Source organism: Citrus sinensis, chromosome 1 (genome assembly GCF_022201045.2).
Source record: "Citrus sinensis cultivar Valencia sweet orange chromosome 1, DVS_A1.0, whole genome shotgun sequence".
NCBI classification, from domain to species: domain Eukaryota; kingdom Viridiplantae; phylum Streptophyta; class Magnoliopsida; order Sapindales; family Rutaceae; genus Citrus; species Citrus sinensis.
The window spans coordinates 1,218,545-1,234,314 of NC_068556.1; the positions used below are offsets into that span (position 1 = coordinate 1,218,545).

The 15,770-nt window shown below is 28.7% G+C and overlaps 1 protein-coding gene across 1 annotated transcript in view; it reads left to right on the forward strand.

Moving 5' to 3' along the window:
* The first annotated feature begins 1,856 nt into the window (after positions 1–1,856).
* LOC102625279 (coumarin 8-geranyltransferase 1b, chloroplastic-like) overlaps positions 1,857–15,770 on the forward strand; it is a 28,442-nt gene continuing 14,528 nt past the window's right edge. Inside the window, exons 1-9 of the mRNA XM_052436773.1 lie at positions 1,857–2,616; positions 4,799–5,109; positions 5,235–5,318; positions 5,429–5,503; positions 5,723–5,806; positions 6,090–6,179; positions 6,280–6,381; positions 6,491–6,586; positions 6,770–6,841. Coding sequence (XP_052292733.1) covers positions 2,568–2,616; positions 4,799–5,109; positions 5,235–5,318; positions 5,429–5,503; positions 5,723–5,806; positions 6,090–6,179; positions 6,280–6,381; positions 6,491–6,586; positions 6,770–6,841 — 963 coding nt within the window. The 5' untranslated portion in view covers positions 1,857–2,567. The remainder of the gene's footprint in view (positions 2,617–4,798; positions 5,110–5,234; positions 5,319–5,428; positions 5,504–5,722; positions 5,807–6,089; positions 6,180–6,279; positions 6,382–6,490; positions 6,587–6,769; positions 6,842–15,770) is intronic.

Genomic DNA, 15,770 nt, shown 5'->3' on the forward strand with positions numbered 1-15,770 from the left:
ATTTTCAATCCAATCCAATCCACGAATTGATTAAATTCAATTTAAATCCAATCCATACATTTGCGGGTCATATGAGGATTTGACCCAATCCATATCCAATATACCATTTTACGGATTGGTTTGCGGACCGAAAATTTTTAATTCGGTCCAATCCATGAACCAATTAAATAAAAAAAATTAATATAAAAATAATTTTACTACCGATCAAATTTAAAATGAAATAAGATTTAAATAAATAAATTGTTTAAATAAAGGTAGAAAATACATTTAAAGTTTCAAAATATAACACACTAAAACGAAAAAAATCTCATTCGTTTAGGTCAGTACATGGAAATTAACTATTTAGGAAATTTTTAATTCTGTCAAATCCATGAACTAACTAAATAAAAGAATTTAATATAAAAATAATTTTACTACCGATCAAATTTAAAATTAAATAAGATTTTAATAAATTAATTGTTTGAATAAAGGTAGAAAATACATTTAAAGTTTCAAAATATAACACACCAAAACGAAAAAAATTTCATTCATTTAGATCAGTACATGGAAATTAACTATTTAGGAAGCTATATTTGTTTATTTAATTATTTTTTATTTTATATTATTATTGGATAAGATATAATATATTATTAATATAACTATATTTTAACTTATTTATTTACTAGTAAGTACTAATGCCATATTTATAAGTTTTATTTTTAATTACATAAATACTTTTTATTTTTTTTTATTCATGGATTTTTACGGATTTACAGGAGTAGATCTATATCTAATCCACCGATTGCGGATTATCAAATTTTCAATCCAATCCAATCCATCAATTAACAGATCGGATTTTTACGGATTAAATTTCTACGGATCAAACAGATTGAGTGAATCAGATTAGATTCTGAACACTCCTATGGATAATGGTAGGATTTCAATATTTAGATAGTAATTTATATCCTAACTGATTTGAGATTCGTCTATTAAATGATATTTTATTGATTATAAACTTTAACATAGACTCCAATTTTTTAAATCTATTGAAGAGTAGAGAACTGATGAATTGCACTTGGGACATATTATCGCGTCTTGATTTAGTGATAAGTTTTTGGTTCAATTAATTAAAAAGATTAGAATTAAATGACTTTAAATAGGTTCACATGGAATTCAATGTCGCGGGGGTTAAGTTTAAATAACAATGTATTTTTTTAAAAAATACAATAAATAATAAATACCAAAATACAAATTCATTAAAACATTTCATTCAATACATTTACAATTATCTCAATGTGTTTTCGTAGGTTACAATTTTTCAAGGATAATGTTATTATCAACACTATAACATAAGAATTAAAAACTCCCTAGACCATAACATTAATTCTTTCATCTAAGAGAATCCTAAAAAAATCAAAGAAGTGATAATCAATCAAGAGATGCTTACCTAAATAATGAGAGATAAAGTATAAATGGTGCGTTTACTAATCCGTAATCGGAATGAGATGGAATCGAAATGAGCTGAAATGAAAATGAGTAATATGAATCGGAATTTACTGTTTACTTTAGTCGTAGGAATCGGAATCAGAATGAATTGTATTGTTATTAATATATTTACTTTATTTTAAAATCTGAATAAATTATTTCAAATTACAAAAATATCCTTTAACTTATTATTGTCATTGTTTTTATTATTTATTATATGATTATGATTATGATTATTATTTTATAATTAAGAAAATTACTGTTAATAATAGTAATAATAGTTACAATTTTTGTCCTCTTTCATTTTTTAATTATTATTTTATCTCTCTTCTGTTTGTTTTTTCTTTTCTCTTCTTCTTCTTCTTCTTCTTCTCTTTTTTCTTTCTCTTTTCAGCAAATTGTTCGTTACTTTTTCGTCATCAATCACGCCAATTTCATCTTCTTCATCAACATCATTATCATCACAATTTCTTCTTTTTCCTCCTGTCGATTTCGGTTCTTCTTCTTCATCAACATCAAAATTTAGTTTCATCTTCATCATCGTCATCACAAATACATCATCTTCATCATCATCATCATCATCATCTCTATTGCTTGTCATAAAAAATCATCATCATCACCAATCTTACCATCAATCATCATCATAATCCAATGGTGGTAACTGCTAAAACGACTAATTCTGACGAAAATTTCAAAATGTGTGGTAACTGATAAAACGTCTAATTCTGACAAAAAACTTTTGATAATTTTCTGCTTCAAATAAATTTATTATTCACAAAATCTTCTTTTGATCATAAAAATCACTCTTTTTCTTCTCTTTTTTTTTTCATTTTAATTTCTCGTAGCTGTAAATATAGTAGACTGTAATGTAATTCTGAAACAAAAAAATATATATATATATTGAGAATATCGACCATCAGCTCAACTCTACTGTCCATTATGGTTTCAATTGTTCTTCTACAAGTTGTCAGTAGTTGAACATTCTGTAAAGAAATTATATAAAGCTACAGTTCGATCCTTTGAATTTTCACTTGTTTTTGAAGTTGAAGCACAAGAGAGCATGCTAGAAAGAAAGAAAGAGAGAGCAAATTAATCATCCAATAATGCATTCGCGTTCAAGCATGTCTCCAACATATCATCTTCCAGAACTGGGTACGTCTCTAATTCTTCTGATAATTTTCTTTCAGTAGTTATGTCCTTTCTTTCATTTTTTTTTGAAGAAAAAAAGTTGACAAAATGAGATGATCAATTAAGTAATATTATCGTAAAAACCTGATGCGTGAGTTGTAAAAAGAGGATATATCAATTTTTTCAGATGCAAAATCACTAAATAAAATTTCAAACAAAGCAATTTTTTTCGACAATTAAAATCGCTAAAAATTAAGAACAACTTACAAGGAATAAGAAAATATTACAAAACTTATAAAAACTCGAAGAAGATTATGATTGTAGTGTCTTTACATCTCTTAAAATTTGTCTTTGAAAACGATTGATTTTAAATTAGAAAACAATTATCAAATATTTTTTAGCTTGATTTGACATAGACACATACTGATTTTCTTTAAATTTTCCGTATAAATAATAATACTATTTTTATGAAGATTTATTCCTATTTAGCACTTATTTCATTAAATCAATAGTTACTTAATTAGGATGGTAAACACATGGAGAAACCGTCTTTGAACTTATATGCATGAATAAAACACACGTCTCGATCCAAACATCCGTTACTTTGTTTCATACCTTTTTATTTATTGTCCTATTTGCTTATCATTTTGATTTCCCCTCCCCGTAATACTAGCTTTTCTTTATCGCCAAAAAAGGATATTCATGGTTGATAAATCTCTCTCTCTCTCTCTCTCTTTCTCTTTCTCTCTCAAGATTTGGAGAGATGGTCATATAGACTTTTAAGTTTCCAATAAGAGACTCTAAGACTCTTTTTACTACAATAACTTTAGGCACTATTCACTTAAAAAAATTGACTCAAATGTTTTATAATAAATAGAAATACAATATTAAAATAAATGTAAGAATATATACATTTAAAAAAATATTTTAGCACTTTACAATCTTGTATTATATTAAACTAAATTTTATAATAAATAGAAATATAATATTAAAATAACTATATTAAAATTTAAATTATTTTCAATATTATATAAAATAATTTTAATGCTATTAATACATGAAATATATTTTATTAATTGTAAAATCTACTTAACCAAATTTTTATAATAAATACAAATATATTATTAAAATAAATATAAAATTTTACATTTTAAAAATTATTTTATATATTAAAATATTCTAATATTATTAGTCTACTAGACATATTAGACAATTTAAATTATATTTTTATTTATTAAAAATTTTAAAATCAATTTTTTTAGTTACTATTTAGAAAGGATATTATAGTTAAAAGGGAGTGTTGTGTCCCTTATTAAAAATTTGGTATTCTGTATGACTATTTTCTCAAATTTTGGGAGTGTACGTATCATTTTTTCATATATTTAGTAATAAAATTTTACCATGAATAAGGAATTCTGAATTATTTATCAATTTTGTTTTTAGGATTTCACTATTTTAGGCTGCTGCGGGTTAGAAAATTTATTAAATATTTAGCTAAAGTTTTATTCATGCTTCGATATTTAAGACTCAATTCTTAATATGGATACTCAAATAAATGACTGTGGGTCCTATTTATACAATAAAGTTTACAGACATCACAACGATGCCTTGATGAATTGTGTACAGCTATTATAAGTTGTCTATTGCTAATACAAATATCAAAATACTCTAGTGAAAGTTTTATTCATTGATTTGATTGGACTTTTACAACTCAATGAATATCCAAATAAATGACTGTGGTCATATTTGACATGATACTATATATAATTATACCTTTGATAAGTTGTATGCAAATGTTATTCGCTCATAAGTTGTCTTAAATGAGAACAATGGATATATAATGAAATAGCAAAAGGAAGATTATATTTCTTCTTGCTAGATTCATTTACATAACAAACAATAACCTATATTCACAAATGAAAGCCATTCCAGGAGGTATGTTATGGCTTGATTTTGTTGATTTTCCTAAAGCGTAATTTGCCGCTGTAAGTTTCATTGCCAAAGCAGTGCACATAAAACTAATAGATAATGTACCCTAAAGCGTAATTTGCATCAAACGTATTACTGAATCGTTAAAGTTTCCATCTGTGTGCTTGACTAATTTAGCGTAATGATTAATGCCATTCATATTAGTCTTATTGGCCTTTGCATTTCAAAATTTTCACATATAACTAATAGATAATGTATCCGTCTTTGCCATCTTCAGGTTACATCACAACATTTCAATCGCCAGCAACTCAGTTACGTAGCATCCCAAACAGAAATAGTCAGGGCAAGAACTTCATCAAATGTTCGCAAAGTTCTTTTTTATTACCCAATAAAATTAGCAGAAACAGTGAATATTTGAAAAACAGAAACAACAAATCATTGAAGAAATACTGTGTTCCTGACACATCACAAGATGGGTATGCATCAAAATCCGAGGATGATAATAATTTGACAAGCTTTCGGGATGCTCTCCAAAAGAATTTAATTGCACTCTACCGTTTTTCTCGTCCTCACACTGTGATTGGCACTGTGAGTTTATTACTATCTAAATCTTTAATTTTTATTTTTTCTCGAGAAATACAATCGGATGACAAAATCTTTCTAAATATTTTGACTGATTTTCCCTTTTTTTTTAACTCAATTTTTGTTTTCAGATATTAGGGATAATATCAGTTTCTCTTCTTCCAGTACAAACAATTGCTGATCTCACTCCCACATTTTTTATGGGACTCTTGAAGGTAAGAATTTTTCATGGGATTATTGAAGGAGAAAGCAACTACTTGAAAATGGCTGTCTGAATGAGTGTGTATCATCAACTGATTGAAATGATTGATTCTTCTTGATATAGGCCTTGGTGCCCTCAGTCTTGATGAACATTTACGTGGTTGGCTTGAACCAATTATATGATGTTGAAATAGACAAGGTATTTTAAATAGTATGTATAATTTATAGAACTTCTCTGATGTTAATATTACTCAAAAAAAATAAAAAATTGTTATGATTATCTAAGAGACTATGATGTAAATTTATCAAATTAGATTGTTTACATTGCGAAAAAAATAAGTTCATTGGTTGAGGCTTCGTGTGTATATATATATATGTAGCTTCTTTGAGTAATAAATCAATTTTCTTATGTTTATAGGTTAATAAGCCTGATCTGCCCCTTGCTTCTGGCGACTTCTCAATGGAAACAGGAGCAACAATTGTTTCCATATCTTTATTGATGGTAAGCCAATGGCCAAAATTTGTTGTAATCCCATTAATTGTTAAGTGATAATCATATTTAGGGGCAAGCTTAAGTTGCAGTATTCCGATTTTTAATTCACAACTTCTATGCATAGAATAAAATTACTAACCACTAAATTAAATATGACCAGCCTGTAAATAATTACTAGCATATGTAGATAAGTTCGTATTCAGAAAATGCATAACCCTTATAGATTTCAAATTAACTCAAAGTTCTAATGAGCAAAATTTTGTTGCTTATAATTCTTTGGTTTTTTTTTCAGAGTATGACTATGGGGATTAGGTTCAAATCACCACCACTTTTTTTGGCCCTCTTCATAAGTTTTTTGCTTGGAAGTGTATATTCCATAGAAGTAAGTGCCTCGTAAACGTTTTGTTTATGTTGCTATAAAGGATCTTTTTCTGCAAGATTGGTTACTTGATCAACAGGCTCATTGTTATTCGCTCTTGTAGCTTCCGTTTCTTAGATGGAAGAGACATGCTTTTCTAGCTGCAAGCTGCATCCTGACTGTGAGGGCAGTTGTAGTTCAACTTGCTTTCTTCATTCACATTCAGGTATACATACAAAAAATCTTCATCTGAAGTCTGGTATGTCAAACAGTGATCCGTTGATAGATGAGCTTTATTTTTTATTTTTTCTAACGAAGTGTTTTGATGCATATAGAAATATGTGCTTGGTAGACCTCTAGTAATTACAAGGTCATTGATGTTTGCAACTGCTTTCATGTGCTTCTTCTCTGCTGTAATAGCAGTTTTCAAGGTAATTCTGAAATTGAATTTATGTTTTAGATTGAAATATTATGCCTTTTTATCCACCAAAGCAGTGATAAAATTACCAGTTGTGAAACATAATTAGCTGTCAAGTAAACTTTAACTAGGTAAGTTTCCATCAAAATTCAGAAATAAATTATATTATTTATTAAGAAGATTTGAACTTTTACAGGATATACCTGATGTGGATGGCGATAGACATTTTGGCATTCAGTCGTTTAGTGTTAGTCAAGGGCAAGAAAGAGTAGGTGAACTAGTATAATTTTTAGGGTTGTTGGGCAGCTGGTCGTATTTTCCTTATAATTGTGTTGTTTTCTTCTCAAAAGGTATTTTGGCTTTGTGTTTATATGCTGTTATTTGCTTATGGAGCTGCTGTAATAGTTGGAGCTTCTTCTTGTTTTATGCCAAGCAAGCTTGTCACTGTAAGCATTTGTAATTTTGCAAGAAATTTAGCTTTTCTTTCCTGTTTGTGATTGCGATCTTACTTACCAAGAATTTATGTACTTTCAGGTATTAGGGCACTGCACACTTGCTTCCTTTTTGTGGCTTAAAACTCAATCAGTCGATCTATCCTGTAAAGCTTCAATAACTTCTTTTTACATGTTCATTTGGAAGGCAAGTGAATATTTCTACTGCTTGCCTTTAGTACTGTCTAATATTTCAAGGGTAAATGATTCTATAATCCCTACACAATTCAAGTCATTGAGGTCATAGTTCAGTGGTAACCTACTAGTCCTTGCAAGTCCCTCTCATAATTGGGTAGGTAGAATAAATCTCTTCTTTCATATATATAAGTTAAGAATATGTATGTCCCAAATCGAGGCAATTGTTCAATTAGTCCATTTATTCTTAAAATTTACACAAAATATTTGTTTCATTTATATATGTTGGGTCTAATTTTCAAGAGTAAGAAATTATTTTTAGAACTTAATTAAGATTCAAACAAATATACCATGCAATCGATAACAAAAGTATATTAATTTTGAGAGAAATAGACATACAATAGAGATCTTTTAAATAGTATTTTAAAACGGAAAAATTAATTGGATAACTAGCTCATTAAAAGAGCGTTTTGCCCCTATCATAAGTTAGAAGACATTTTATGCTCTTAAATTCAATTATCTACCTTGTATATTTTCCTTAAAAATTGTCTCAAATAGGATGCAGTTTACACTTTTTTTTCCCAACTAATGACCTTTGAAAAAAAAAAATAAATAAAGATACACCTAACTTATTAACATGTGAGTATCATCAAGTACAGTTTTTTTTTTTTTTTTGGGAACATAATAAATTATGTTCCACCACCCACAAATAGGTGCATCCTTCCTCTTCTTTTTAATAAATTTTCCTTATTTAGTTTGAGACCGACTCTTATATTAGTTCATTTACAGTTGTTCTATGCAGAATATCTCCTCATTCCATTCGTATGTTGAACTGTTGGAGGGTCAAAGCGTTCGGGTTCCTGGTAGTACATATAATCAACATTGCCTTTTTCCAATCGTGTTACTTGGACAAAATAACAAATATGATGATGCGCATTTATATTAATCTCAGCAGTTGAGTCGTTAAAAAACAACCCTGCATCTCTGTAGAAGTTTTCCTTTGAAAATGACAAAAAAAAAAATTCAAAGCACACATGGAGTTTCAAAGTTTGTTATAAGTGTCAGAGACACTCGTCCTTATACACGATAGCTAAGGAGACTTCCATATGCTTGATGCGATACAGTCAAGCATTGTCTTTCAGTTTTATTATACAGTAATCAGCATTTCTTGTCCTTTTTTTCAATGAAAAAAAGGAAAGATAAGTACAAGTTTATCTGACCAATTAAGATTCTCACTTAATTTGAACAAAGGTTTTAAAAAATTTGTGTTATGTAATTGTTAATGATAGTATATAATCAATCATATGCGCCCATATAGTTTACTTACAAGAAATTTAGATCATAAAAGAATTTTGTTCCTTGACTTTTTTCGAACTAAAGTATTTAATAACTAATTTTGTATATAAAGTTTATCTAACACGAGTTATGAATATGCGATCATAGAGGCTAAAACGAAAAATTTTGAGTTATTTTTAATACTAGAAAAATGTTTTTGACTGATTAATAATATTAAAATAAAATATGCATAATATATTGAAACATATATATTACTTATCTATGATATTTACATTTAGTATAAATTTGAAGTTAAGTTCTCGGTTCATCGATTTTAGTAATAATAAAGTGATGTTGGACATTATTTTAGGATTCTAGAATTTTATTTTTTATTTTAATTAAAGTCAATTATAGTATATATCTTAGTCCTTTATTGCTATTATAGTTATGATTTGTTTTTCCTTTTTAAGTTAACTTAGAGAAACATGTTTATTCTATTATAAATAGAGAGGTCTTATTATTGTAACTTTAACTTCAATTATTCAAATAAATCCCCTTTTATAATTTCTATTAGGATTACCTATCAAAATCTCTCTTGTAGAGTTGTTTGAATTACAATGTTATTTAATCTTGCTTTATGTGATATTAAAAATCTCATTGAGTCATTTGGATTAGAATGAGATCTAATTGCACTTTGATTATAGTGTAACCTAATCACGCTGGCTTAGTCCAGTACTAAAAAGATATCTACGTTTTTTATCATATCAATTTCACTTCTACTATCTAATTTTTCAGTTGGTATCAGAGCAGTTCTGTGCTAATTGCATAGCTTTCCTGACTACCCATATCTATCGCGACCAAATCCATCACTGAAAAAAAACAAAAAAAAACAAAATTTGAAGCCTTAGCCACCATTGCCCACCACTACTTCCCCCACAATTCGGCTGCCATCATCACTAGCCGCTATAACCATCAAACTTATTAACCATTGCTGCCCAAAACCCGACTAGCCTCGACCTTTAAACAGCCGTGCGACCGCTGCGCAAATAACCTGAATCCGTGAAGCTCTGCCACTTCAATCACTACCGATCGCATGTTTCGTTATCATGACCATCTAGAACCACCACCATACTCGCCAGCACCATCGGCTAAATCCCAACCAACTCTGCCCTCAACCGTGCCATTCAACCACTGCACAAAAGCACCCAAAACCCATGACTCCACCAATCAACCTCCGCTATTCAAAGTCGACCACCACTAGTATAAGAATCCCTGGCCTTCATCGACCAATATCTAACCATCCTCGTCATCAAACATCACCAGAAACCACCACGAATCACAACCAATCCACCATAAGCTGCTACTATTTCAAGTAAGTTTTTCAACTAAATCACCGATAATCTGGCCAATCCACGGCTACCATCGTGTTCCTCACCACCAAATCTAGCAGGTCTGACCATTATTAGACCAATTTATAGCCACCAGCCATTGGCCACACCAAAATTTTAGAGTTGAGATTTATTTACAATTTTGTCATTGTATAAAAGTTTGACAATAAATGGCAAAATACTGTCTTTACCCTCTTATTATTATGTTCCGGACTTATTTGCATGCACTTGTCCCAAGAATTTCTTGATTGGTTGGACAAGGTTGAGCATTAGTTTGTAGCTTTATGCACTCCTAATGAAAAACAAGTATCATTTGTTGTTAGTAAATTGAGATTTAATGATTCAGATTGATGGGAATCATTACAATATTCTTAACTTGCCCAAGGCAAATGAAAAATTCGATCATGGAATCGTATGAACTATATTTTGCGATCCGAGTTTATCCTTCTCAATTATTATTTGGTACAACAAGATATGAGATTAGTCTTTGATTATGCTTTTGAGTTTGAACAATTTTATGGATGCAAATATTATTATGAACCTGAGAGGATACAGTCATAAGATTTGTGAGGGTGCTTGATTTACATGTATAAGAAAGGACACCTACATATATTATCTATACTTTATAGCATCCAATTCATTTAGCCACGCAAATTAAATCAATAATCGAGTCACAACATCAAAGAAACTTCAATGAAATGATTAAAAGACTTGACGAAGTCCAAGATTTAATGAAGCAAATGCGAGTCTCAATGAAAGTGCCTAAAGATATACCAATGGGTTCACTTACTATTAAGGAAAAAGACTCGCTTGAGATGCTAAAAAATGAAGTACAATTTTTTATTAATTTAAAGTTCCAATTTGATAATTTGTGCGAGAATATGCATGATGTTTCCTTAGAAGAAAAGACAAGCATTGAAGATGATGGAGTTATTGACCTATCTGAGATTTTTAAAGAAGAGGTACAACCAACTCATGATTTGAATATTGAATCTAATAGTGTGATCAAGTTTGTACAGCAAAATCAAGTTTAAAAGACTCCAGCAATGATTGATATGATTATGCCTAAACATGTTGAAGACAAGAAGATTATTCTTGAATAATATTTGGCTGCAAAGACAAAATTCATTGGCAAGAACATTGAACGAGATTCAGCAGAAGATGAGAGACTTGGAAGTTGTTTGCTCCTACAAGAATTCACCTTTTCACATAGTGATTAGTAAGATCAAGAAGAAGATAAAGCATAGAGAATTTCGAGTTTCAAGAATGATTGATGAACCAGGCTATAAGTTCAAGGTTCAAGATGCATTGATGCTCTACTACAAGTTTTATCCTTTAGAAAAACTCGAGGACAAGTTCTCTTTTAAGAGGGGGAGAATGATGTGTAGGACATTATTTTAGGATTCTATAATTTATTTTCTATTTTAATTAAAGTAAATTATGGTATGTGTCTTAATCTTTTATTTCTATGATAATTATAATATAGTTTTTCTTTTTAAGTTAATTTAGGGAAATAGATTTACTCTATTATAACAAAGAGATATTATTATTGTAACGTCAACTTCAATTATTCAAATAAATCCTCTTTTATCATTCCTATTTGGATTACCTATCAAAATCTCTCTTGTACAACCATTTGGATTACAATCTCATCTAATCTCGCTTTATGCGTTATAAAAAACCTCATTGAGTCATTTAGATTATAATTGAAATTCTAGTTATGCAACCCAAGAGGGGGGGTGAATTGGATTTCTAAAAATTATTCAATTCTAATGCAAACCTTAATGCAAATCTAAAACGAATTTAAAACAATGACTAATAAATCAATCACAATATAAAAAGATAAGGGAAGAGCGATTCAAACACGATGATTTTTACGTGGTTCGGCCAACCTCGCCTACGTCCACGCCTCCAAGCTTTTCGGGCTTGAGGATTCCACTAAACAAGCCTTCAAGGCTTCAAATGCTTACAATTGACTTTCAGGGTGCCAATAAACCTTTACAACAAGAGATTATCCACAATCTCTTAATCCAAGTGTATCCCAACACTTACAATCACTCAAAACAAAAGATTACAAATTATTTTTCTCTCACACAATATTTAAAATTACAAATCAATGCCCATTCTGTGAATAGAAAAATGAATGTGTTTAAAGTTCTTTGAAGATTGTATTCACGAATATAAGCTCAATGATAATGTTGTGATCAACCCTTGTTTAAATTTGAATGAGCTTATTTATATTTGGAGTCGAAAATTAGCCGTTACAGACTGTCTGCCCGCAAACAGTTCTCTGTTAACCGTTAACGGTTAACAGATTATTTTGGTCAAAGTTACCGTTGGACCAAATTTTAAATAAACAGTTTGCCATTTAGGCTTACCCTTTCATCGTTAAATTTCAGAGACCTGCAAAATAAACCTCAGCTATTCGTTTTTACTAAACGGTTAAAGATTAGCACAAAATAACATTATGGAATTTATCGGTTAGCTGTTTGTTATTAACAGGTCGCCGGTTATTTCCAGTAACTTGCAAAACACATTAGCTTTATCCATTTTTCTTAACCGGCTAGAGCTTAATCAATTTGTTACTCTCAGGATTTAATCGGTTTAAACAGTAAGCCGTTTACTGTTTTAAAGTAAACAGTGAAGCGTTTACTTCCAAAATCACAGTTTTAGTCAAAAATTGCATGAAGTCATTTTCCAATTGAAGTTTGACAGATATCCATTTTTATGAACAAAATAAGCAAGATTATAAGGCTTTCTTTTATTAATGTAATAACTCCAACATTTAATCAAAAATATTTAAAGTTTGTTATCATCAAAATCAATATTATGAACATATACATGTTAGCAATAATGAGATCTAATAATGTTTCGATTAGAGCGTAATCTAATTATGTTGGCTTGGTCCGATATTAGAATGATATCTAATTTTATCTATCCTATCAAATGCACTTCCATTGCTCTTCGTCATAAGGTCTGTTGAAATTAACATAAAATAGTTTAATATTCGTAATAATTTGTAAAATATAATGCTATTTTATTTATTTTAATGTGATATTTGAAAAGTTTTGATAATAATTAAAGAGAATAATAGCAAGAAAAGAAAAGTCTTAAGTGACAACTACTAAACTAATGATTGTATGTGACCATCGAGGTATCTTTTTCCTTTTGTATTGCATACAAATTGCAAACCTCAAACCTCACACTCTGAAGGTCCCATATATAGTTGTGTCCCATTATGGGTTTGAGTGTGATAACATTTTACGGTAAGTGACATAATCACCATAATCAGTACTCCATTTTTTTGCTTTTTCTAGTTTAATTACATTTTAGTCCCTCTTATTTTAGAAAACTGAAAAAAAATTATTGGTTTTAAAATTTTATTAGGTTATCGAACATACAATTCCTTCTTCTTCTTATTATTATCTTTCTTCTTCTCCTCTTCTTCTCGAAGTTTCTTCTATTGCCACAGACCAAGCTTTCAAATTTGCAGCTTCAAGGTTTCGTTTGTTAGGTTATCAAATTTTTGAAGGAGTTTAAATTTTATGGGAATTCAAACACGTCCAATTTAAGAATTATATTCTTCTCAGTAGATATGGAAATTCTAATTCTATTATCTATTTTTTTCTCAAATTTAAATTACACTTTCAATTTAGGAATTCAAACACTTTAAATTTAAGAATTATACTCTTCTCAATTTTGATTCTGTTATCTATGTTTTCTCAAATTTTCTGTTTTTCTCCCATATTACAAAGGATTAAAACATATCACTAATTTAAACAAATTAAATTATTTTTAATTTTAATTATTTTAAATAAAAAGGAAGTGTCTATAATGCAAAAGAAATAAAAAATTCAATTTTACCCACAACCGCTTGTCGTCAATCTCCGTCGTTCGAGTTAATCTTACGACAATAGTATAGGCATCAAAAGATTCACAATTTCGCGATCTACACAACGAGACCATCATTTGCTAGCAAATGAGATCCTATTTGAAAAAAATATACTATCAGGACTCTAAATGACTATTTCAACTTGAATATTGGTTATTTTCTAGATATATATTCCAGATTTTTGGTCTAGATTGACAAATTTGGAACGTATTGATAGTTTCACCTCCCTCACGATCTACCTCAACCAACGAGTGCAGCAGCTGGCAACTTCTACAGCCACAATTCTTTGCTATTTTCTTTTTATTTATAAAATTTACTTCAATCATGTGATAATCAAACTCGGGGAATGATCTAAATGTGAACATTCCAAACAATTTGAATTTTTGTATAAAAATTGAGAAAACTTTGGCCTTTTTGGTATTTCAGCAAATAACAGGAACAACAAAGTAAAAATATAAATAAACACATCCATGTCGTTGAAACAACTTATGAATTAGATCTAATGTTTAACTGACAAAAGACAAACTAGGAAGTACCCTACAGGAGGTGGAAGGTAGCCGGCCCTTGAATTATGTTGATCCATTGAATAAGGTCAGTGCTATGTTACGTTAAACGTAACGTACACGCACTCACATCAACAGTTCTAATTACTGTTGCTGTGAGTGTATGTACGTTACGTTTAACGTAACATAGGGTCATCCATTGAATAAATAATAATGGCGTGCACTAAAGCTGATGGCCAGATGGAAATCTCTTTCATCAAGTCTGATCTACATGGTGGAGATGGAAAAAAAAAAGATGTACAAGATATTTGAATTTCCACATCATCGAGCATTTTGATTTTATAAAGTCATATCTGGCGATGAATGAATTGAATTTAATTAGACATAAAAAAATACATTAAAAATTATTAAGAAGGATTTGGCTTATGTGTCGGAATGAGCTTTTTTTTAAAAATAAAAATAAGATTGTATTGATAATTATAGGATAAGAATTAAAATATAATCAAAACTTATCTATACATTATTTTAAATTTATTGTAACAAAAGATTATTAAAAAATCAACACAACTTAGATCATATTAAATCTAAATTTCATTAATAAAATTAGGCCCATAAACTACGTTTGGCATTCATGATTAAATTGGACTAAAATTATGATTGGACTAGATTAGTTTGGATTTGATTCGATTAGATTATACAAAAAATATCAGATTGAATAGTGTTAAATCATATTTAAATACAAAAAATATTTATGAATATTTAAGAGTAATAATTAAAATTAATTTAAAGGTAATTAATAAGAACATTAAACATATAACAAATTAGTTATTGGACAATCATAATTATAATAAACAAATATAAATCAATAAAACTATTTAATTATTTAAATAATTTTTATAAGATATTTTAGATTTATTTTATTTTATCAAAAAGTTAGCAAATAATATATATATAATCAATTAATTACTTGTATTATTATTTTTCATGATTATTTTTAATACTACATTAGTAATATAAAATTTAATACAATCAAATATTGTAATAAATTATTAAATTGATAATTTTATTGCAGTAAAATTACCAATTTGATTAGACTATAAAAGCAAAATTAAAAATAAATTTCAACTAAATCATGAATAAAATAAATAATTAATTAATTAAATTTTAAGTGATAAATAAAAAACGGTGTTATATATAAAAGAAATATTGCAAATGAATAAATTGTTTCTCTTATTCTAATCCCATCTAAACCCACTTATAAATTGGGATTGTTAATCCCATAATTTAAGAACTAAATTTAATTTTTTTTTAGAAGAACTAAATTTAAATTTAGTCTTCCTTAATCTAATCCAAACAAAGTTGCCAAATATATGATAGAATATTTAATCCCAAAGCTAATCTAACCCACAATTAATCCTAATTTCCAAACATAACTCAAGTGTATTAAGGCTCATCTGTGTATTATTAAAAGAGGTACAGCTATTCCAAGTTGTATCATATCAAAATTCAGACG